The sequence below is a fragment of the Harpegnathos saltator genome, unplaced genomic scaffold (assembly GCF_003227715.2).
Source record: "Harpegnathos saltator strain DR-91 unplaced genomic scaffold, Hsal_v8.6 scaffold539, whole genome shotgun sequence".
NCBI lineage: Eukaryota > Metazoa > Arthropoda > Insecta > Hymenoptera > Formicidae > Harpegnathos > Harpegnathos saltator.
In genome coordinates this window covers 160,475-183,441 of record NW_020230359.1, presented here as the reverse complement: position 1 = coordinate 183,441, position 22,967 = coordinate 160,475, and the positions used below count along the sequence as shown (strand labels likewise).

General features: G+C 44.4%; 3 protein-coding genes across 5 annotated transcripts in view; 2 read left to right on the top strand and 1 right to left on the bottom strand.

The window, feature by feature from the left end:
• The window catches only part of Flo2 (flotillin-2), an 84,677-nt gene that overhangs the window by 50,811 nt on the left and 10,899 nt on the right, over window positions 1-22,967 (bottom strand). The window lies entirely within an intron of this gene.
• On the top strand, window positions 549-6,510 carry LOC105183526 (glucose dehydrogenase [FAD, quinone]). 3 transcript variants are annotated; one of them, XM_025303264.1, is made up of 4 exons: window positions 549-1,238; window positions 3,544-3,773; window positions 4,332-4,645; window positions 4,734-6,510. In XM_025303264.1, the coding sequence occupies exons 2-4, from the start codon at window positions 3,636-3,638 to the stop codon at window positions 6,139-6,141; spliced, it is 1,860 nt and encodes a 619-aa protein (XP_025159049.1). In that variant the 5' UTR covers window positions 549-1,238; window positions 3,544-3,635; the 3' UTR covers window positions 6,142-6,510. The 3 variants fall into 3 exon arrangements, with proteins under 3 accessions (XP_025159049.1, XP_025159048.1, XP_019697172.1); XM_025303263.1 differs by lacking the exon at window positions 549-1,238 and adding an exon at window positions 2,764-3,257; XM_019841613.2 differs by lacking the exon at window positions 549-1,238 and having other exon boundaries at window positions 2,764-3,773.
• On the top strand, window positions 7,677-22,498 carry LOC105183524 (uncharacterized). Its single transcript, XM_011141739.3, is given in 4 exon segments — window positions 7,677-9,736; window positions 12,759-14,898; window positions 20,244-21,891; window positions 21,960-22,498. Coding segments are annotated over 3 exon segments (3,714 nt in total). The 5' UTR covers window positions 7,677-9,736; window positions 12,759-12,970; the 3' UTR covers window positions 22,098-22,498.

Genomic DNA, 22,967 nt, shown 5'->3' with positions numbered 1-22,967 from the left:
TTCTCGAGCATATCGCGTCGATTCGCCCAAGGAATGAAAGTAAATTTCACCTGCAACTGCGCTTATATAATCGACCCAGCAGTAAGAAAACGCCCATTCGTTAAAAGCGTAACATCGTGAAACGTGTTGCATCTCAATATGTATTCGTGCAGTTGTTTCCTTTTAGCACAAACTTAATTAACTAACTCATTAGGTGTGATTATCGCCAAAAGTAATTAGATTAGACAGTAAGTACGTAGATATCCAACATTAATATCGACATCTCCGTCGGCAAGGAAATATCTTATGCAGATCTTACGCTTTGATGCAGACTTTAATTTCCGTGTCATTAGAAGTCTCCAAAGTACCGTCAGTATGTTTGTCAGAGTTAAATTGGATGTTAATTCAGCGATGAAAGAGAAGTTTGCTGAGGTAGCGCTATCTACGGACAGGTTCAGCAAGCGAAATTTACCTGTCGACTTTCTTAGCTACTTTCGGCCGAAGAAGACGTAACTACTGGCACGGTAATCCACGTGTGTTGTGTGTGTGTGTGTGTGTGTGTGTGTGTGTGTGTGTGTGTGTGTGTGTGTGTGTGTGTGTGTGGTACGATAGGTAACGCAGGTGTCTGCAGCGAGTAGTTCGTAGGATCGCACAATGAAAAAGCACAGGCGATATGAGTCGAGTTCTTCCATTTTCAGTCAAGGAAAACTTGAAAACTGAAGCAACTAACCATTCAATGTTCCGCGTTAAATGTTCCCGAAGATCTTAGAAAACACCAAGAGGGAGGAACGTCGTTGACGATAATTTGCAAAACTAATACAGAAGCTAGCGGGTTATGACATGTCATTGTTAAACATTTACGCAAGTCATTAGAGACATGTCAGACTCTTTTCTCCGCTATGACATGCAAAGATATGCCGACGGTCGTCAAGTCATTTCCGCCAAACGAACGCGGGCTCCATACGCATCGGACACGGTCTCATTAAGATTGTAGTCGCGAATTTCGAGGCATCCTGTGTGCAGACGGGCGGGGTATGGGGAGAAATTTAACGAATGCCTCCTTTCGACCTGATCAACAGCGTACAGCGCATTCCGATGGAGAGAAATGCGCGCGATACATTCGGAGCCGGAAAATTCCCGTTTCACCGAGATCCTTCCGCATCCGCGTCGGCGATATTTGGCAAAAGTTCGTTGGAACGGAACAGAGGAAGAGAGGATCGATTCTCTCTCAGCTCCCGAGGATAAAATTGCAAAAACTGGTAAGTTGCGAAACCTCGTGGTAGGAAACGTCTCAACGTTCGGGAGTTCGCGCCCGAGAATGCCCGCGAATTAAATCATCGTCGTCGACGGTGAGCCACTTTCGTACTCGTCACACGAAGAATTCGAGTCCGAGGTTAGTTTAGATCACTCGATCGCACGTCCGTAAGCTCGCCACGGCGATGGAAACCTTGCTGGAAAGATCGCATAGCCCTTGGCACAGGTCTGATGCGATTCAGATTTACAGGTCCGCGGAAACGTCTGACATACTTTCCGGTGAGACGAAAAAGAAGACTAACGGAATTACCCGTTACCGTGTCGAGGTCGCGTCGAGAATCTCGCGTTGAGATCTCTGTGAAATTTCTGTCTGCGAGTACGCGACGATACCGCCGAAAAAGTCGCGAAACGGTGAAACCTGGTGTCCGCAACCAAGGACAAGGTTGACCAGGAAATCGAAACCACCGTGTGTAACCGCGAGGCAGCGCGACACGGATGCGCCGATCGTGCGGCCGTCTGCCGAGCAGCACGTAGACCCCGTGGAGGAGAGAAAGTACGTCGAGGTACGGCGAGGTCTCTCGCCACGTATGTCTGTATGTATGTGTGCGTTCCCCACGAAAGCAAAGAGAAAGACACTGGCACGTTAGCGCGCGTGTGTCTCGACTCGAAAGAAAACGGTGCGCGTAGAATCACGTAGCCCGCCAGATTCTTACTCGATAACATTCCACATCGCCGAGCTGCATATTAATCGTGCACTAATAGTGAGTTCGATAAAAACAAAAAAAAAAAAAAAAAAACAGAAAAAAGAGGAGGTCGTTAATAATTTTCATCGCTGGCGCGAACGAGCGCGAGACACCGCGGGTTTATTTGGAAAAATAAACGCCATGTTATATGCCTGCTACGTTTCGCGTTCCACCGGCGGGGCGGGAAAACGTTTTAGCCGCCGGAACTTTCCACCCTCGTTTCTTTCGCGCATGTATCCTAATTAAGTACAGTTCAACTGTGTATGCAAAGTGCAAGAGAACAAAAACCTCATAATCGCATTCGCACGTCATCCGGGAATTCCGGGAAATTATTAAATTTCTTATGATTATTCCCCGTTGATTCCCCGAAGTGATTGTCTCCGCATACCGAGAAATGAAAAACACTGATTTACAAGAAAAAGTTACGCGCAGGTTATAACCTTATTTTCCAATCATAAGTCATCTTCTTTGTATCGCTTAAGACAGACACAGAGATTATCAGTGCCTCGAGTAAATGCTCGCCGAGGCAAAATCGGCTCTCCATCGGCCGGGAAACCTGTCACTGGAAGATTATGCGATGCGTAAGTGGGACACCGACTACAAATTTCGCGCGAAATCAAGCGAGCGCACGAAAAATTCTTAAAAGTGACACGGGTCACGATGCTAAAATAATCTCACCCGATCTCACGGGGGAGGGGGAGGGGGAAGAGAACATTCGGCAGCACACTTTTAGTTTTACGGGGTCACGTTTTCACGAGATTGGCATTGAAAGGATATACTGGGGGCTCGACTGCTTTTCACTCTCGGCATTCACCGCACTACAGTTTCGTTCTTCGTGCCGGCATTAGTCTCATTTCGCTGCAGCTTTGCCGCCATATCACTCGGGAGCGCGACCGACGACGAGATGGCGATTTACTAAACACAGTCGCGTGTATCGCGCGGTGCTAAATGCGCTCGAAAATGATCGAAATGTGATCTCGCGTATCGGGAATGTGCTGCCGATAATACCTTGGGAAAGTTTAGCGAGTACAAACCTGACTGGAAAAGCAGCGAGACGACGACGACGACGACGACGACGATTGGAAATTCAGTGGGAAAATGTGCGCGAGTGACGGCTTAACGAACGCGTCGCCAACAAGCGCAACAACTACCGCGAGGATATCTTGGTGACGCGTTCCTTTTTTTAACGCGTCTTAAATATTCACAAAGTGACGAGATGTGTCAAATAATCATTCGATTGTTGGCGGTTCCCGTTGCTGCGGTAAAGGTAAAGCGAGGAAGGTAAGGTGAAATTTGGGAGCGCCGATTTAACCTGAACTGCTTTAGACAAAATATTTCAAGTTGCAATCTGTTGAATAATTTGTGCTCACGTTGCGCCACAGTGCTGGTGAAATCTCAGGTAGACGCACGGACAACAAGACGAAATGTTTAAAACGAGCACTTCGTTTATCGTGGGATAATATCGTACATCGTGTTCGATATTATCCCACGTTTTCTGAAGAGCAGGCGCTACAAGATCTTTTCTTGCTTTCAGCTTTTATCTTGCTTATTTTTATCTTGCTTTCAGAGGAATCGCGTTTCGCGGCGTTGCTTGAGAGGATCGTCTTCTAGAATGGAACGCATCTAGATACCGATGTCTGGCGGTAAAAATAAAGGGAAATGGCAGCAGGGTTAACGACCTTGATCGGTGCCACTTCCGTCCTCAGCCTCGGTCTGATTCCACTTTTAGCGATCGGCCTCACTGTGTTTCGATACAACAATGCTGATCCGGAATCATACCCGCAAAACGCACGTCAGGTATCTGAATCTGAGAGAGCCCAGCCTTCCATATCGATCGTTAAAGTAATACTCGTGATCCACACCTACCGACCGAACCGACCGAGTAAGGATCTCTATCGATCGCGACGGCGCGGCGCGGCGCGACGATGAACGTGTTTTGCCTTTCGCGCTCGCGCTCTTTTACCTTTCTCTTTGCATGGTCGATGAACAGTTAACGCGTCTAAGTGGCGATATATAATGATCTCACGCGCAACCTCGTGCCCTCAAAAAAGAATCCCTATCTTTTGCTGCAGCTGACGACGGATGGAGAGAGAGAGAGAGAGAGAGAGAGAGAGAGAGAGAGAGAGAGAGGGAGAGAGAGAGAGAGAGAGAGAGAGAGAGAGAGAGAGAGAGAGAGAGAGAGAGAGAGAGAGAGAGAGAGAGAGAGAGAGAGAGAGAGAGAGAGAGAGAGAGAGAGAGAGAGAGAGAGAGAGAGAGAGAGAGAGAGAGAGAGAGAGAGAGAGAGAGAGAGAGAGAGAGAGAGAGAGAGAGAGAGGATCTGGTGATTCAAATTAATATCTCTCGACGCAATTTCAGCTGCTACCAATGTACGACTTTATAGTGGTCGGAGGAGGAAGCGCGGGTGCTGTGGTCGCCTCGAGATTGTCGGAGGTAGCTAATTGGACCGTTCTACTGCTGGAAGCTGGCGGTAACGAGAACGAAATTTCGGACGTCCCCTTGTTGGCCGGCTACACTCAGCTCTCAGAGCTCGATTGGAAGTATCAGACCTCCCCACCCAGCGAATCTCGCTACTGCCTCGCCATGACAGGCGACCGATGCAATTGGCCACGTGGCAAAGTTCTGGGCGGAAGTAGCGTCCTCAACGCCATGGTTTACGTACGTGGTAATCGGCAAGTATACACGCAGCTGAAATTGCGCCGCTCAAGTCGCGCTGCTGATCGTATCGGCAAATCTCGACAATTTCGTCACTTCTTTCAGCCGCGACTACGACAACTGGGCTCGTATGGGTAACACCGGATGGAGCTATGAGGAGGTGCTACCTTACTTCCTCAAGTCCGAGGACAATCGCAATCCCTACTTAGCGAGAACACCTTATCATAGGTCAGGGGGCTACCTGACGGTGCAGGAGGCACCATGGAGGACTCCCCTGGCGATCGCGTTCCTGCAGGCCGGCCGAGAGATGGGCTACGAGAACCTAGATATAAACGGAGCTAATCAAACCGGTTTCATGCTGACGCAAATGACCATACGCCGTGGCAGCCGGTGCTCGACGGCGAAGGCTTTCTTGCGGCCGGTGAGAAACAGACCGAACTTGCATATAGCGATGCACGCGCAGGTCTTGAAAGTGCTTTTCAACGCGGACAAGAGAGCGACAGGTGTGGAGTTCCTTCGCGACGGTAGGCAACAGGTAGTGAGGTGTAGAAGGGAGATCGTCTTATCCGCCGGCGCCATTAATTCGCCCCAGTTGCTCATGCTGTCGGGGATCGGGCCCAGCGAACACCTGGCCGAATTCGGCATACCGGTGATATCCGATCTTCGAGTCGGGGACAACCTGCAGGACCACGTGGGCCTGGGCGGACTGGTTTTCACGGTGAACGAGTCGATCACCGTGACGAAGGATCGCTTTCAAACGTTCTCGGTGATGCTGGAGTACGTGCTGAGGGAACGGGGCCCCATGACCAGCTCGCTGGTCGAGGGCTTGGCTTTCCTCAATACCAAGTACGCCGACAGCTCCGGCGATTACCCGGACGTGCAGTTTCACTTCTTACCGACCGCGGTCAATTCCGACGAGCAGGTCAAGAAGGTGCTCGGCCTGCGGGACCGGGTTTACAACACCATGTACAAGCCGTTGCACGGCGCCGACACCTGGTCGATCCTGCCGCTCCTGCTGAGGCCGAGGAGCACAGGATGGGTCAGGCTGAAGAGCAGGAACCCCTTGGTTCACCCGGAGATCAACCCCAACTACTTCACGCACAAGGAGGACATGGACGTATGCGTGGAGGCGATCAGACTGGCTCTTCGGGTGTCCAACACCAGCGCGTTTCAGCGCTTCGGCTCGAGGCCCCACTCGATTCGCATGCCGGGCTGCCACGGCTACGCGTTCGACACGTACGAGTACTGGGAGTGCGCCGTGCGACACTTCACCTTCACGATCTACCACCCGGTGGGAACCTGCAAGATGTCACCGCGCAGCGACCCCACGGCCGTGGTGGACCCGCGACTGAGGGTGTACGGCGTCAAGGGACTCAGAGTCGCCGATGCCTCGATTATGCCGAGCATCATCAGCGGCAACCCGAACGCACCGGTCATCATGATCGGCGAGAAGATTAGCGACATGATCAAGGAGGACTGGCGAGTGAAAAGAAGGCGAAGCGCGGGGAGGTAACGGGAAGGTTCGCGGCGGCGGCGAAATCGTATCTCGGGATACGGATCCTTCCTCTGCGCGTATCGCATTAAAATTCCCGCGCTCTCGCCTTCGCACGGATGGCAGCGGAAACGACGCGGCTGCGCCGCACATCAAACGTGCGGATTACTTTCTCTGAAAAGGTCCCTGAAAGGTCTCCGCCGATATTTCGGGCGACTCGTTTTCACTCGCCGCGAACTCGCAGCACTTCTGCGTGTACATACATATCGTGTCGTCATCGCTTTTGTACATACGTTTAGACCGAATTATACCGCAGCCATCGGGGAGTGGCGGTGCCATTCTTCTCTTGTAAAATGACATGAGAAATATAATTTATTTTTTATTCCTCTGCATCAAACGTTAACATCCCTGCGCTACGTCAGCATACCTCCTCCTTGCCTGTCCTCCCCCGCGACGCGGTTTATAGCCGCGGCCCGGACTCTCGTCCCTTAAAAGCTCTCCGCCCGCTCCGACCCGATCCGGCTCGCGACTCGTTACTAAAAGCGCGCGCGGTGGTTTTCTTTATTTGTAAAAGCGAGCGCGGAGCAAGGACGCGCCGAGATCTCGGACGCACGAGATCGTGACGACTTTCGAATCGCGAGCGGCTGAGAGCGAGCGCGCACTTTTACGTAATGCTACGTTTCCTGCCAAAACTCACGCGTCACGCGGAATGCAACGTTCTCACGCACGTCTTCGCTATCCTCCGTTTCCGCTTCCTCGTCTTATCCGCCGGCGCATCGGACCGGACCGGACGACACGGCCGCAGACGGACGTGGCGCGTCCGTTTGCAGTACCGGCGTGCCCCCCGTTAGTTACCGATCTCGCGGTCGGTGTTTTCATCGCGTCTTGACAGTTCCGCGTCTTCGCGGCTGACCGGCGATCTAATTGAGCTCTCCTTGAACCTCCTTCATTCCGCCCGATGAAACGGGAAGAAACGGATTTCTATAACGCCGGTAGATATATCCGCGCGTCCTCTCCCTCTCTCTTTCTCGCCGAGTCCGACTTGGGTCGCGGATGCTTTCGCGTGTCCCGCGAAAAAGAAAAAACGGACGGCCAGTGAAAGTAAGCGAGTACCGCGCGGTGCTTACATCAGACCGCTTGGTTTGTTAAATATATGCACGTGCGAAAATGGTCTGCGTGAATTACAACTAAACGAAAGAAAGCGCGGCGGGGGAGATAATACGCGGGGAGGTAGGCGCGCACCCGGCAATTATTTAGTTGACACACGGCTCTTCGGCAAGCGTCTCTGTCGCTTTCGAGTCGCGGCGACTCGCGCTGTCGAGGAGGAGCGCGAGTTTGCAGACAACAGGAAGATTCGTCCGTCTGGCGAGCGCGGCGAGATGCGGTTGCGGCATATGCTCGCGCTCTGTCATAATCTCCTTATTAACGTTCAACTTGTCCAACTGATGCCGGCGCTTTCTAGCGTTTTCCGTTTTCGCGCTGACATTTACATTGACTAAAGCGTACACGACGTAGCGTACACGCGTACGTTGCCGTTTCCATTTGCGAAAGGACACACGAAGAGGCGCGAAGGTGCGCGCGATGAGAAATACAAGTCAGCTGAAAGACGCGAGACAAGAGGTAATTCATTCGCGGGATCGAGTCGCGTAACGGCAACGAGAAAATACGATAATTACATTGTTGCGCGAGTCATCGCAACGAGAGAGATAATAAACACTGCGCATAGGATTAAGCGCGATACAAAATTCTCGCGCACTAGACGCGAGATAATTATGCGTTCGGCTGGATGAGTTACGTCAGAATGCGCATTCAGAACGGCCTTCGCGCTCGTGGTAACCACACGTCCGTTGGCATATCTCCACACGTGTCACACCTGTGTGTAGTAATACAGCGCTCGAATTACGAATTACATGATCGATGTTACGGTAGAACAGAACAGGCCGGCTAAGTGCGGCAGTCGCGTAACGTCGACGCGTGTCTGCGCGCACAACGGGGCGGGAACTTCGAGCAGCAACTTCAAAAACGACTTCGAAAAAGTCGCGCGGTATCCTCGATACCGTCTCGGCGCGCGCGATCGAACAGATCGAGCGACGTCGCGGCTGTCACGTATCCGCCGGCGACGAGAAAATCCCGAGACGAAACCGTTAGGCAATTGAAGCGGTGGCTTATTTTGTAAGGAAACTTTCTTTCTCGTGCGTCTCCGCCGCTCTCGTGCGGCGCTGACGCGTGCGCAAAATCTGTGTGTCGTGATACATAACGAGCGCGATTCGTGCTGACGCTCACGTAGACGGTTTAAGTAACGTCGGCTGTTTCAACATGCCACCCGGGGTGCATTATGCGCCCGAAAGTGACGCGTAACGAACGCCCAATGTCGAAATCGCGTCAAGTCGCGAGAGTCGTCCGTGAATTTCGTCGGGAAAAGAAAATGAGACTTCGTCTGAGAAGCGCCTTATTATCCTCGCCTCGATAATAACGCGCCGTGGCTATGGCATAATTATTCTCTCCGTAATCGTCGTCTACTCCATACTTCGGTTTGCTCCTCCTCATCGCAAAGCTTCTCTCTCTTTTCCGCTAAAAGTAATACTTCGAGGGAAAATGAATACGTCACGCGTTTTACGCGTGCCTACGTTCTAAACGTCGTAAAGGTCACCGCGGAAGCTCATCGCGGAAGCAAGCACGCGGTCTCTGGCTCTATTATGAGATCGTACCGTCTCTCTACGATATAGCCAGGCTCGGTCTCAGGTACATTCTCCTGGACTGGGTAGAAGGATTGGGTAGATTAGGTAGGTAGGTAGGTAGGTAGGTAGGTAGGTAGGTTGGTAGGTAGGTAAGTAAGTAAGAATGTAGGTAGAGGTAGCTGGGTAGGTAGGTAGGTGTGCGTAAGTCACCACAGGAAGAGAATACTTTCACTGCCAAAGTGTGGCTGGGAGTATTCGGGAAGGATAAGAGGAAAGCTAAGCACGAGGGGGAATACGACAAGGAAGGTGAGAGTGAAACGGATGGAGGTATATCGGTGCAGTACCGTATCGCTCTTTCGACTGTCATTACCGGCTTCATCGCGGCTTCATTCGACTATCATCCAGTTACCGCGGACGACGACGCTTTTGACAGTGATCGCACGTACGCACGTTACGTTCTTCCGTTTTCGCGATCGAGAGCGAGTCTCGCGTTAAAATCAATCGACTGTTGAGCAGGGACGTCAGTTTCCGTGATATCGTTCTCCGAGTGAAGGATTCTCGCAAGGATTGCACGGGAAGGCTGTTTTCCGATCGGGCAGTGATACAATCTCGGCTGGTTAACGATAGGATGCTATCGATGATTGGCATGTGAGAAAAAAACGACACAAGTACAAATTCTGCCGCTGAATTGCAGTGTGTTACGTGAATTATGATGCGTTATTGATTTGTGATAATTACTGATTTGACTCTCACTTATGCAGGAATAAGTAAATGAGCAAGAAAATGACTCATTAAATTGGAAAAGGTCACTATGGGTGACTGATGGGTGACACAAAAACGCAATAGAGAATAAAAAAAATAATAAGAATGAGCGACATTATTTCTCTGTGACAGTCAGCGTGTTAATGAATTATTAATGCTTCGTGGAATTATGTGTCGTAAGTACATGTGCTAAATTTTATTGTTACACACACGATAACTAACTTACTGTTACTTTTATGACAAATGAGATAATCCCAGCTGGTTGAACTTGTCTGACGTCTTTTCATGTTTCGCAAAGTGAAGAGACAGATTTTGATTCAGCGGCACACATTGTCTACAGCATATAAATTATTTACAATGATTTACAATTCGATGTGTTCGATCGAAGATACATTAGAGGACCTGCTCCGCAAAAACCGCAAAAAGCGAAAACTGTTTTGATTCTGACGTTAATTTATATTCTCCGCACCGGACGAAACAAATAAAAGTGGTTTCAGTTTCAGCCATTGTACTCCAGCCGATCGAAGCCGCCAATTTTTTCGCGGCGTGATGCGCGTTTAAAAAGTAAAAGTCCACTTGGTTTAATGTCACATATTGATCTATCGACCGACGAAAGAGTTTCTTGCATGTTTGCCGCAATGAAAGGAAATTTATGTGACAGCCAACACTTATGTGTCAGAAACGATTATCCCGAGCGCACCGAGTCATCACAAACCGGTCTGATCCGCTGCGAGACGAGTAACGTTCGTTTCACCCGAAGTATTTGGGACAAGTTACCCACAGGAGGCTGTTACGTAATACTCGAATTTTCGCCAATATCATTTTGGCATATATATATATATATATATATATATATATATATATATATATATATATCGGTAGATCGGAAATGCGCTTCCACCGACTGACATTTGTCTCGTTTTGAATTTTCAAACTCGCCTCGAAAAGTCGCATCTTGATGCTTCCTAATCCGCGTTGCCTGCCGACATCCCGCAATTACGAGATCGCACGAAAGGTCATGCCGAGTAAAAGCAAATACTTGCTTAATCGTATGATGAAATTTTATGTACGGCGCGAGAGAGATGGCAACTCATTGGAAATATAATACGGAATGATTTGACGAAGACAGCAAGATCGATAGGATTATTTGAATGAATGTGCATTCGCTTCCTTTCTAATTACGCCAACGGGTCGTTGCGAATGGCAGATATTGCAGCAACACGTCGCGGCACATGCATTATTTGCGATTATTTACGATACTGCCGGTTAAACTCTCGGCGATTTTCTGCCGCAACCACGTCCGACGACTGGCGAGCAATTTCAAGTAAAACATTTGAGGAAAAGCGGAGATATAGCTTCCGCGTCGCTTTCCGTGCGTGATACGTGAAATCTGCCGGGCGTGTTCCTCGTTTTTTCGCTTCTCTTTCTTGCGCCTCTCGCGCTCTCGCGACGGTAGCGATTTTATTTCGCCGTGCCTTTATTGGCGCCTGGAAACCGCGCCCCGATAATACCATAAAATCGTTTTAGTGCATCTCGCATGTAGGAAATCGACAGCCTTGGAACAGAATTTCCAGTACAAGGGGCACTCCATCCCAATTATTTCGAATATTGCGCGCCGAGGAGGAAGTCCTCGAGGCCTTTGAGGAAGTCACGACGTGCGAAGCGTAGAAATCCTCGACTGTCGGGATAATTACAGAATTAGGACCGTCCTATCGCGGAAAGCGATTGGTTAGGTGCAAGTGAGCGGATCAAATTCCTTTCTTCTCTTTTCCCTCTTCGTGACAATTTCAACTTGCAGTTGCTTTTTGAAATTTCCCTTGCTCCTTGAAGTGACTTTCTTCCAGCTAAAGGACGCCGTCGCCTCGTGAACGGCAAACTGAGCTCAAATTCCTGTCGCTGCATTTAGCAACATCTACGATTTCACGCTTCGCTTGTCGTACGAAGAAAGGTATATATGGGTTAATACACCTGTCTCAGCATCTAATTGCCGATCGGAGATATTGTCATGGTCAGGACTGCGCGCGGATTTTAGGTCGACAATGAAAATTGCACGATGGAATTGAAAAAAAGAACAGAGCGAGGGGGGAGAGAGACAGAGACAGAGAGAAAGAGAGAGAGAGAGAGAGAGAGAGAGAGAGAGAGGGGGGGAGAGATGAAGAGGGGCCGGCAGACAACATAACGTAATCACAAGTCTCGTGGAAGGAAACGAGTCAGGCAGAGGTTCACACCGGTTTACCGGTGAAACACTTTCTCCTTTCCCCGTTATGAGATCACCATCTCGTACCTCCGACGCGAATCGAAGCATAACTTTGTGCGCCGTTTACCCGCTGATTTACACGCGGCCATCGAAACAATCGGCCACCGAACGCCCTATAGCTCCCTATTAAAGCTGAATGTTCGTTGAATCCGCATCACCAATGGCGCATGACCGTCTTTAATTTTGCGAGAGAGAGAGAGAGAGAGCTCGCCACTTCCTAGTTCCACGCTGCGCGACGTCCGCTCTTCCTTCCGCTAGCGGAAGCGGCCACTCGCCGCTTCCATTAGCCGACCTGAGCGAGCTCGTCGACGATTAGCTTACGTCAATTGTGCTACTCAACGAAGTTTTATTCCCTCTTCTTCGTGAAACTTAGCTGCGTCAATGACTACGTCATTGGGTTACGCAGAAATAAATTAAATATCAATGACAAATATCAATAACAAAAAACATAACATAATATGCAAAGTCACGTAAAAAACAAGTCACGTGATTGTAATATTAATGAAAAAGTTTGAAAACAAAGCTAATCCCTCTTTTTCAGTCAGGCAATTTCAAAATAACTGTCTGCTTATAAACTGAATATTTTTCTTCTGTTTTGTGCACTTTGTTGTCGATACAAAAAGGCCATTAATATGCACATATATCAATTTCCAAGAAGTATTCCAAGAAATGACGTACTTTAGATCCAACAAATAAGAATTAATGCGTCTTATATGTTCAACATTTCAAACCTGCTTTTCTACCTCGGGTTATTTGTATTTGAAAAAAATTTTCCGATGAAAAATTCAAAGTCGAGCTATCTCTATCTTCTTCCGAAGAAGAAACCTTCGTCCGACAATGTTACCTTCCCAAATTTCAATCCCAAAATAAACGATGCCTAAACCTGACCCTGAAGTACTTGTTAAACGAAAAAAGATTGACGAAGAATCTCTCCGTTGCAGGACGAAGAAGTACAAAGGCAATCCACCGGAACCGATAGAAGCGTTATGAGGAATATAAACGTCGAGGTGCCCCTCGACGTTCGCGGGACTGAAAAGATCGGCACGAGGCCGCCCGACATTCTATTATGACAACAATCGACGGGACTAACGGGGCGACGAGACTGAGAGACCTCGAGAAATTCTGAAGGCGAGATCGAGTCGCTTTCCTCAGGATGGTCTTCAGTACGATAGTGGTGACGTCCGCCTTGAAGGGCGCCATCGGCCTGGTGGGCACGGGCTTGTGGCTCGTGCCGCTACTGATAGCGGGTCTCTCTTACTATCGTTACGATCAGCTCGATCCCGAGAGTCGACCGATCAACAGGTACCCTCTGTACGCGGAGTACGATTTCGTGGTGGTCGGCGGCGGCTCGGCCGGGGCTGTGGTCGCCAGTCGACTCTCCGAGATACCAGAGTGGAATGTGCTGTTGCTGGAGGCCGGCCCGGACGAGAACGAGATCTCGGACGTGCCGTCGTTGGCGGCGTACCTGCAGCTGACAAAGCTCGACTGGAAGTACAAGACCGAGCCCACGGGCAGAGCCTGCCTGGGCATGAAAGGCGGCCGGTGCAATTGGCCGCGGGGCAAAGTCTTGGGCGGCAGCAGCGTACTCAACTACATGCTGTACGTTCGCGGAAACGCGCACGACTTTAACCACTGGGAGTCGTTGGGTAATCCCGACTGGGGCTACGACGAGGTTCTCCACTACTTCAAGAAGTCGGAGGACAATCGCAACCCGTACCTGCAGAGGAGTCCTTACCATGCGACCGGCGGTTACCTGACGGTGCAAGAGTCACCGTGGAAGACACCCTTGGTCGTCGCCTTCGTTCAAGCCGGCGTAGAAATAGGATACGAGAACCGCGACATCAACGGCGAACGACAGACGGGTTTCATGATATCGCAGGGGACTATTCGCAGAGGCAACAGGTGCTCCACCGCGAAGGCGTTCTTGCGGCCGGTCCGACTGCGTAAGAATATCCATACGGCTATGAATAGCCACGTGACTAAGATCATAATCGACCCGCTGACGATGAAGGCGGTCGGTGTCGAGTTCGTTAGAGACGATCGCAGGCAGATAGTACGAGCGCGTAAAGAAGTCGTATTGTCGGCGGGAGCTATTAATAGTCCTCAGATTCTGATGCTTTCGGGCATCGGGCCGAGGGAACATTTGCGACACGTTGGTATCCCAGTCATCAAGGACCTCCGGGTCGGCGACAATCTGCAGGACCACGTGGGCATGGGCGGTCTGACGTTCCTGATTGACAAGCCAGTCGCCATAGTTCAAAGTCGTTTTCAAGTGACTCCGATGACGATGCATTACGTGGTCAACGGCAGAGGTCCTATGACGACGCTGGGTGGCGTCGAGGGTTACGCTTTCGTCAACACAAAGTACGCTAATCGGTCCATAGACTACCCGGATGTCCAGTTCCACATGGCGCCGGCCTCCATCAATTCTGACGCGGGTGTGCAAGTGCGGAAGGTCCTCGGACTGACGGACGAAGTGTACAACACCGTCTACAGGCCGATCGCCAACAAAGACGCCTGGACTATCATGCCTCTACTGCTGAGACCCAAGTCCCGAGGTACTGTACGACTACGAAGCTCAAATCCCTTTCACAGCCCCATCATCAATGCGAATTACTTCTCCGACCCGAGGGACATCGCCATCCTGATCGAGGGTGCGAAGCTCGCGATCAGAGTGAGCGAAGCGAAGGTCTTCAAGCAATTCGGCTCGAGAGTCTATCGCGTCAAACTGCCGGGATGCAAACACCTCAAGTTTGGTTCTGACGCCTACTGGGAGTGCCAAATTCGACACATCACCATGACGATCTACCACCCCGTAGGCACCGCCAAGATGGGCCCGTCGACGGACCCCACCGCCGTAGTGGACCCGAGACTGAGGGTCCATGGTATCGCGGGTCTTCGAGTCATCGACGCGTCTATCATGCCGACAATTAGCAGCGGCAACACGAACGCTCCCGTCATTATGATCGCCGAGAAAGGTGCTGATCTTATCAAGCAGGACTGGCTCTGACCGTCGCCAGGAACCGATCGTGAAAGTATGCGCGAGCCAAAGATGGACGCTGAGGGGAGAGCGATAATCCTGTTTAGAATAAAATAATTGTACGTCTTACTTCCTTCGCGCGTGAGCGAGTGCGACTGTCTGTGGAGCTAATAAGAAATTTCTTTCCCGTCTTGGGAAGAACGAACAAAAAAAAGCAAAAATGAGAGAGCTCTTCGAGATGTTTTGTTGCGGTACTTCTTGTGTATCGAATACACATGCTGTGATTAATTCAGTGTGTAATTGAATGTATTACCGTGGACACATGGTGCATGTCTGTTTGGTTGATTTAGCGTGTTCATTCTACAAGCAATTTTATGTTAACTCAGGACTCGTATATCTGCCGTATATCGCGGAGTACAGCACGTAGCCGATAGGAATACATTAAATGTATTGCGATTCACATTGATCTATTCGATATAATCATGCGATGTACTCGTGCGTAAACATTATTCACTTATCGATTTCCTGTTGTTTCAACATTATCCGTTTAAAAAAACGCAGCGCTGATTGTATTCGGCGCAATCGACGTTCATTGATTGTTTAATAAGCTCTTACAAGAGGAAAACCAAAAGTGAGGAAATGAACTTTTGGAATGCGATTGGTTAATAGTTCTTCATTCATATTAAAAATTCCAAACTTTAGCTTCAGATACCTCTTATTATTTTTCCAAATTAAAAAAAAAGAAGACATAAAAATGTTGATGTCATCGGATTGATTAACCGCTTGGCAGCGCGATAGATTTGAAGGAAAGAAGAAAAAGAGTTACATAGCAAAATATTCCAAGATCAATAGTTTTTATAAAAATCGACATTTCCACGATGCTTAAGATATATAAGTAGAGTTCCGATTATATACGTTTTCACAAAAATTTCAAGAGCACATAAGAAAGTAGGTGCAGGTAGTAATCAGATGTGCTACGGATTCAATGTTACCTAATCTCGGAACATTTGCTACTTAACTTTTTTCCGCTTTTCCTCGAGATCTATCACGCTGCCACGCGGTTGATCCAATGACATCAATATCTTGATGCTTTTCTAATTTGTAAAATAAAAAAAAAAGAAATTTCTGAAATCAATGTTTGGGATTTTTAACGTGAACATGAAGGACTATTCATTGCAACAAACCGCATTCCAAAAACGCGCTTCCACTTCTGATTCCCTCTTCCCCTCTGTTAGGTCTAATTGTTTTGTACTTTTAGAGAGTTTTAAACAGATCTAAAGATATTTATCAACAAGATCCAAGAACTTGAGCGCTCACCACTTGACGATCGATGCACTGATTAGATTCGTTAACAGTAACGCACATGTCTTCATTTCTACCTGCATTTATTTCTGCTTGTCGATAACATGATGATAACAATTTTCAATTGATCGTAACACGATGACCAATATATAACTGTCAACTAATAATATTAATAGCATAATGTGCAAAGTGCATTTTTCATGTCATGTGCTGCATCTAGCAAAACGTTAGCAAATTCATGACGAATGTGTTCTTATATTCTGCTTGACGATGGAAATTTTTCTATCGATCCGTATCATTATAATGTAGTCCTTGTGATACAAAAATGTTATAGTCATTGTGGTGATAATAATGAGAGGAAAGTTTCATTCTGAAAATCCAGTCTCATTTTATTATCTTGCACGTTAAAGATGCTTTCAATAATAAAACTTCGTAGGCCAGTTGAAGCATAAAACCGCGAGACAATATGTGGTACAAAATGTGAAATACGAAATTTTCTCAGGTATAATTTAGAGTTATTCCATTGTTTCTCGTGCCATACCATAGTTTAGAGTGTATGTTAAGAAAGTAAATGAAAAATTTCTTTCGAACGAAGATCGTTCTAAATGTATAATTTTATACAATTTACATAATTGTAAGATGATTATTACTAACCGTAATAAACATACGGGATGTTACGGCATGTTGACTTGTTATTTACGTAAAATATTAAAAATTTTTTCGCATATTAGTTAAGTGAATTTAAAAACTGTTAAAAATGTTTTTGTTGTAAAATAAATAACGTTATAATATGGAAATCTGTTTTTCTTCTTGTTATAACATTCTCTCTCTCTCTCTCTCTCTCTCTCTCTCTCTCTCTCTCTCTCTCTCTCTCTCCCTCTCTCTCTCTTTCTGATAAATGTCTTATCACTCACTAAATGGGTAGTTGCTAAAAATTTTCGATCAGTTATCCATTCATATATAATACCAAATTAAAAAAAGAGAACAAAAAAAGTGCAATAAAGATGCTAAAAGAGACAAGAGTTTAACATATAAAATTAATGTAAATATTGTGATAATTAATAATAACTATAGCAAAATTTGATAAATATTGAGAAATACTGAGTTTAATAATTCGGATATATATTGTCAAAAGCATGACTCTAACTTGTAAAAAGTTTTAGATTTCGTTTTTTGTTTATTACAAAATTATGAATAATTGAAAATAGTGACTGACTGACGCTGGTACTTCTTAAAAAATTATATTGATATTATATTGATATAAAGTATTTGTCATTGAAACTTCAAAGCATTTCTTTTCCGTTTTGCAATTATCGTCGCGAGTATGCTTGCCAAAAGCGGTTGTGCACAAAATATCTTGTAATGATATAAAGTAACGATAGTAAGAGTATATCGATGCATATTTCATTCTGTACTGTTTCTTTCCATGAGACATCCAAAATTCAATAATAATAGTTACTATTCACGTTTCAATAATAGTAGTTATTATTCTATCATGCTCTGTTAAACATGCTACACACTTTGCAGTATCTCAGCATCGTCGACGTAATTTTCCGTTGAATGTCAACGATATCAATGCCAAACGTTTGCTACAGATGTTGTAGCAAAAGAGAGAAAATTCTGGAGATACTGTATGTACCAGAGAATACTTAAAATATTGTTCTTGAAAATTGGCAAGGAATATTAAAATATAAAATATCGATCAATTAATGATGCAATATATTGCAAGTGACTGATCTCAAGAACTACGAATATTAGACGTCCACATCATGTCTAAAATTACATCAACATATAAATATACCGATCAACATGAGCGCCGAGAAACTGGTAAATAAAATTGAGAAGAGGTAAGGTACTTCAAAAAATGAGGACGCTTGCGTTACATAATCACTGGACACTATAAGTATATACAAACATTTACGTTTTCGTACCATCAATTAATATATAGTTAATAATAATTAATATATAATTAATATTAATTGATATATAATTAATATTAATTAATATAATTTCATATTAAAACTCGTAGTGATATCGATATCGATGTGACGAAGCGTAATCGCAATATTTACTAACAACAAATTAATCCGCAAATTTTTCGTAATCACTTTTTTTTTTCACAATGTATCTTCATCACGGCATATTTCTAATTTACCTATTAATATAATCAATTAGTAAAATAAATAAATTTCTAATTTATTAGTAAATGATATAGTACTATTATCAATTAGATGATGAGCTTTGATTGTCTCGAAATTGCAAAAAATATAGAAAGTTTGTGAAGAAAATTGCGAGCGTATATTCTTTGCTATGGAAACGTAATGATAAATGATGATAAATGTAATAATACTTTTTTAATATGTGTGTGGGTTTGTGTATGATAATACTATATCTCTATTAAATAATAAGGGAATTGAATAAAAATGTATTAAACTATTAAGTATAATTTTTAAGTCTGCTTTCCATGTATATATGTAGCAATCTTCGTCCTATAACGTGATACTGAACCAACGTGAAACCAATAATACTAACTGATATTTGCATATTGCCTCATGGATATTAAGACATGATATAGATATTGCCTCATCAGCAGATATGCTATTTACCAATATATTCTATGCTTTCTAAAGCTACTTAAACTTTTAATTTAAACTGCTTTAAACAAAAAATTATTATGTTACAAAGTTACTCTGCCAATTAACGTGACTCACACTTTATTGTTATATTCAACATTTAGTCTTAGCATAGTTCAGATCTTTCTCGACGTAATATTCAACGTAATTAACATCCGACAGAAGAACTTGAATATAATAATTTCAAGGAATTAATTACAAAAACGAGTTCTCCTACTCTTAAATTCATATCTTTCAACCACTACAATCGCTCTTTTTTTTTAAATATCGTGTGCATTGATGTAGTAATATAAATTAATAATGTTAATTTCACGGAATCCATTCATTCACAAAAGACATTCTGATAAAAATGCTTATTTTTATAAGAAAGCTCTTAATGTTTTTAATATTACAAAAAATTCACCGTGATAAAATAAAATATAACAGAGTTAAAATTATAAGAAATTAAGATAATATCTTTCACACTATACTGTCCTCTTTTACAATCTTTATATTATATAATTGTTTAATCAGAAGTTCATGATTCGTGTCTGTGCATACTTGTTATTCAGCATGCGTACACGCAACAAGTACATGTATCTTCCTCTCTTCTCACATAATAGAAATTCATAAGTTTTCTTTATAGATAAGCATGCAAAAAATAGTTCGACGAGTGACATGTTGTGCAGTTTATACACAAACGTATTGTAATTTCAGTTTATGTTCTATATTAATATTAGTTCAGTTTTATTAACATTAAAAATTGCTCAATTAAAAAAAAAACAGTATATCCTTTATTTAAAAATTTAAAACAAAATTTACAATACAAGCTAAAGAACACAAACACAAGTAAAAAAGCAAACTGAAAAACATTTTAGCTTATGCTTGAAACTGTTTTCAAATATAAGCTAAGAAGAAAGAGAATGTCAAAGAGTATGAATATTCCACACACACACACACACACACACATATATATATATATATATATATAAAACTTTTTTGATATATTTCGAATTTATGATGTCCCAGTTCTAAGACAAATGTACAAATTCTGAGACAAGAGAGAATTTAATAAAAAAATTTAATAAAAAATAACATATACTTTAAAGGAGAATGAGAGAGGATACGAAAGCACGTTTCTATGTAGTGGGAGGTTCTCGGAGGAATCAAGATCCACACACCGCACATCGATACGATTAGATACGACCTGTTTTACGAGATTTATTAGTCACTTCTTATTAAAAGTGTTTACCTGCTAGCAGTGACACCTGTGCGGCCGATGGATCTTAATACAGGTATATATGCAGGCACACATCGATCCAGATGCAGTTCCCTATCGTTCTTCCCCACTTGAGACACACAAAGAACAACTTCCACTCCAACATGTTCCGCAGATCGCGCAGCCTCCTACATTTTACCAGTATCATCTGTGTGATTTTGCCGTTCCAATTGGGCGGGCAGACACAGTCGACCGACTACCAAAATCCATACAACATTTTTGGTATTCCCGCTGCTAATCTTTTCAGACTAAGTCTAGGAGTCATGAACTTCCTAAATGAAGGTCAACATTATTTAGAGGAGCAAATACCAGAGGTAACCCCGGAACACGAAGCCGTGTATGACTTCGTAGTGGTTGGTGCCGGTACCGCGGGTGCTACATTAGCCACGAGGCTCAGTGAGATCCCTCATGTTAAAGTATTACTGATAGAAGCCGGAGTTAACGAGAATCTTCTCATGGACGTACCGCTGCTAGTCCATATATTGCAGTTAAGTGATGTGATCAATTGGAAGTACCAAACTAAACCATCGGACAAGTACTGTCTCGGCATGAACAAGAACAGCTGCAGTTGGCCAAGGGGGAAAGTAATGGGTGGCAGTAGTGTGCTCAATTATATGATCGCCTCCCGAGGCGCCGCCAAAGATTACGATCGTTGGGCAAAGATGGGCAACGACGGCTGGGCCTACAAAGACGTCCTCAAGTATTTTAAAAAGCTGGAAACGATGGACATTCCAGAGCTAAGATCGGATACCAAATATCACGGGACTAACGGACCAGTGCACATCACGTATCCACAAACTCACACACTGTTAGCGGAAGCTTTTTTACGAGCTGGCAAAGAACTGGGGTATCCCTTGATGGTGGACTACAACAGTAAAAGCACGATAGGATTCTCATATCTACAGACTACGATTAAAAACGGCACTCGACTAAGTAGCAACAGGGCGTATTTAAGTCTGGCGCGCTTTCGGAAAAATCTTCACGTGACACGTGAGAGCACAGTGAAAAAAGTACTCATTGACCGTCGCGAAAATAAAGCGGTTGGAGTGAAGTTCACCAAGGGTGGTAAAACTATCCGCGTATTTGCGAAAAACGAGGTGATCTTGTGCGCGGGTGCCATCGGATCACCTCAGTTGCTGATGTTATCGGGAATTGGGCCGGCGGAACATCTCGCTGAGCTCGGCATAGACATCGTTAAAGACGCCCCGGTCGGCGAGAATCTGATGGATCACATAGGTTTCGGAGGATTAGTATTTACGGTAAATTCTACGACAGGTATACAGATAGCGGACATAATTAATCCTATGTACTCATTTATAACGGACTTTTTAATGAGACGATCGGGGCCAGTGACGATACCGGGTGGGTGCGAAGCCCTCGCTTTCCTCGATACCAAACATCCAAAAAAATTGGATGGTTCGTCAGATATAGAGTTAATCTTTATCGGTGGTTCATATAAAGGAGATCCTTTTCTCCCAATAACAACGAATCTAGATGCAGAGATGAGTCAAATCTGGAACAAATATAACAGATATTATGGCTGGACCATATTTCCGATACTGTTAAAACCGAAAAGTCGCGGTTGGATAAAGTTGCTGGCTAACGATATCAATGTTAAACCTGAAATCGTGCCGAATTACTTCGATAATCCTGAAGATGTGAAAACATTGATCGCCGGTATAAGATCTGCGATAGAATTGAGTCGTACACAGGCAATGCAAGAGTTTGGTTCCCAATTGACAAACGATACGCTTCCTGGGTGCGAAAAGTATGAGTACGATTCTGATGATTATTGGGAATGTGCGATAAGAACAGTTCCTTACACCATCTATCATTTCTCTGGCACGTGCAAAATGGGACCGAAAGGAGATCCGACCGCTGTTGTCGATCCCAGATTAAAGGTGCGTACTACAAAAAGATGTAATGTTTCCATGAATACATCTTTTTTTATTTGATTTATTTTTCTTAGGTCAATGGCGTTCAAGGACTTCGAGTAGCTGATGCGTCTATTATACCAGAAATTGTAGCGGGCCATACAAATCTACCTGTCTATATGATTGCAGAAAAATTGGCAGATATGATTAAGGAAGAATGGGGATACGTCTAGATATAACGATTATATAACGTCTCATAAATTTCCTGAATACTCCTGTATGTGCATCGTGAAAGATACCTGAAGGATACAAAACGTGATATTATGTGATAATACACAATACATACATACGTGATATTATATGATAATACACAATACATACATGGATATATGGAAAATGACGTTTAAATTATTTTTAAGTTATATATTTTCCATCTTTGGTAGATATTATTAAGATGACGATTATCTAAGATTTATTTTATGTCTAACACTATTCCTTTCATAGCCATATCAATTTAAAAAAACTGATCATATTTTATGTATACATTGGCGTATCTGTATGTTTGTGGGTTTCTTTTCGTATCTGTATGTTTGCGTAGATCTTTTCAAAATAAAGATTTGATTTATAAAAATAATTGTTGCATCTCTCAAATCTTTCGTCAGATCAATTCATCTTTCAAAATAATGTAACAATTTCATATTCAGAATCTTTTTAATAGAATATATGAGAATCGACTGATATAAAGAGACGCATTCCTGTATATATATATATATATATATTAAAAAATATATATATATATATTAAAAAAAAGAAAAAAAAGAGAGAGAGAGAGAGAGAGAGAGAGAGAGAGAGGGAGGGAGGAAGAGAGAAATATTGTTGCATCTTGCGGACGTAGTTACGCATTTGTGTAAAAATGAAGCAAGCAATTTTTGATATTTGTGATAATATTTGATTGTGTTAAATTGTGATATATAATAAAGTTAAAATAACATAATAAAGTATCATTGTTTAAATTTGTATTTTCTACGAAAGATATATATATCACAAAGTTAGGACAAATATCAATAACTGTTTCAAAAGTACCAATATTAAAATATGTACCA

Excerpts from the sequence above, each read along its gene's own strand:
- LOC105183526 (XM_025303264.1), top strand. The coding sequence starts at position 3,636 with ATGGCAGCAGGGTTAACGACCTTGATCGGTGCCACTTCCGTCCTCAGC. Across the intron at positions 3,774-4,331 it reads ACCCGCAAAACGCACGTCAG|CTGCTACCAATGTACGACTT; the intron begins GTATCTGAATCT and ends ACGCAATTTCAG. Across the intron at positions 4,646-4,733 it reads GTTTACGTACGTGGTAATCG|CCGCGACTACGACAACTGGG; the intron begins GCAAGTATACAC and ends CACTTCTTTCAG.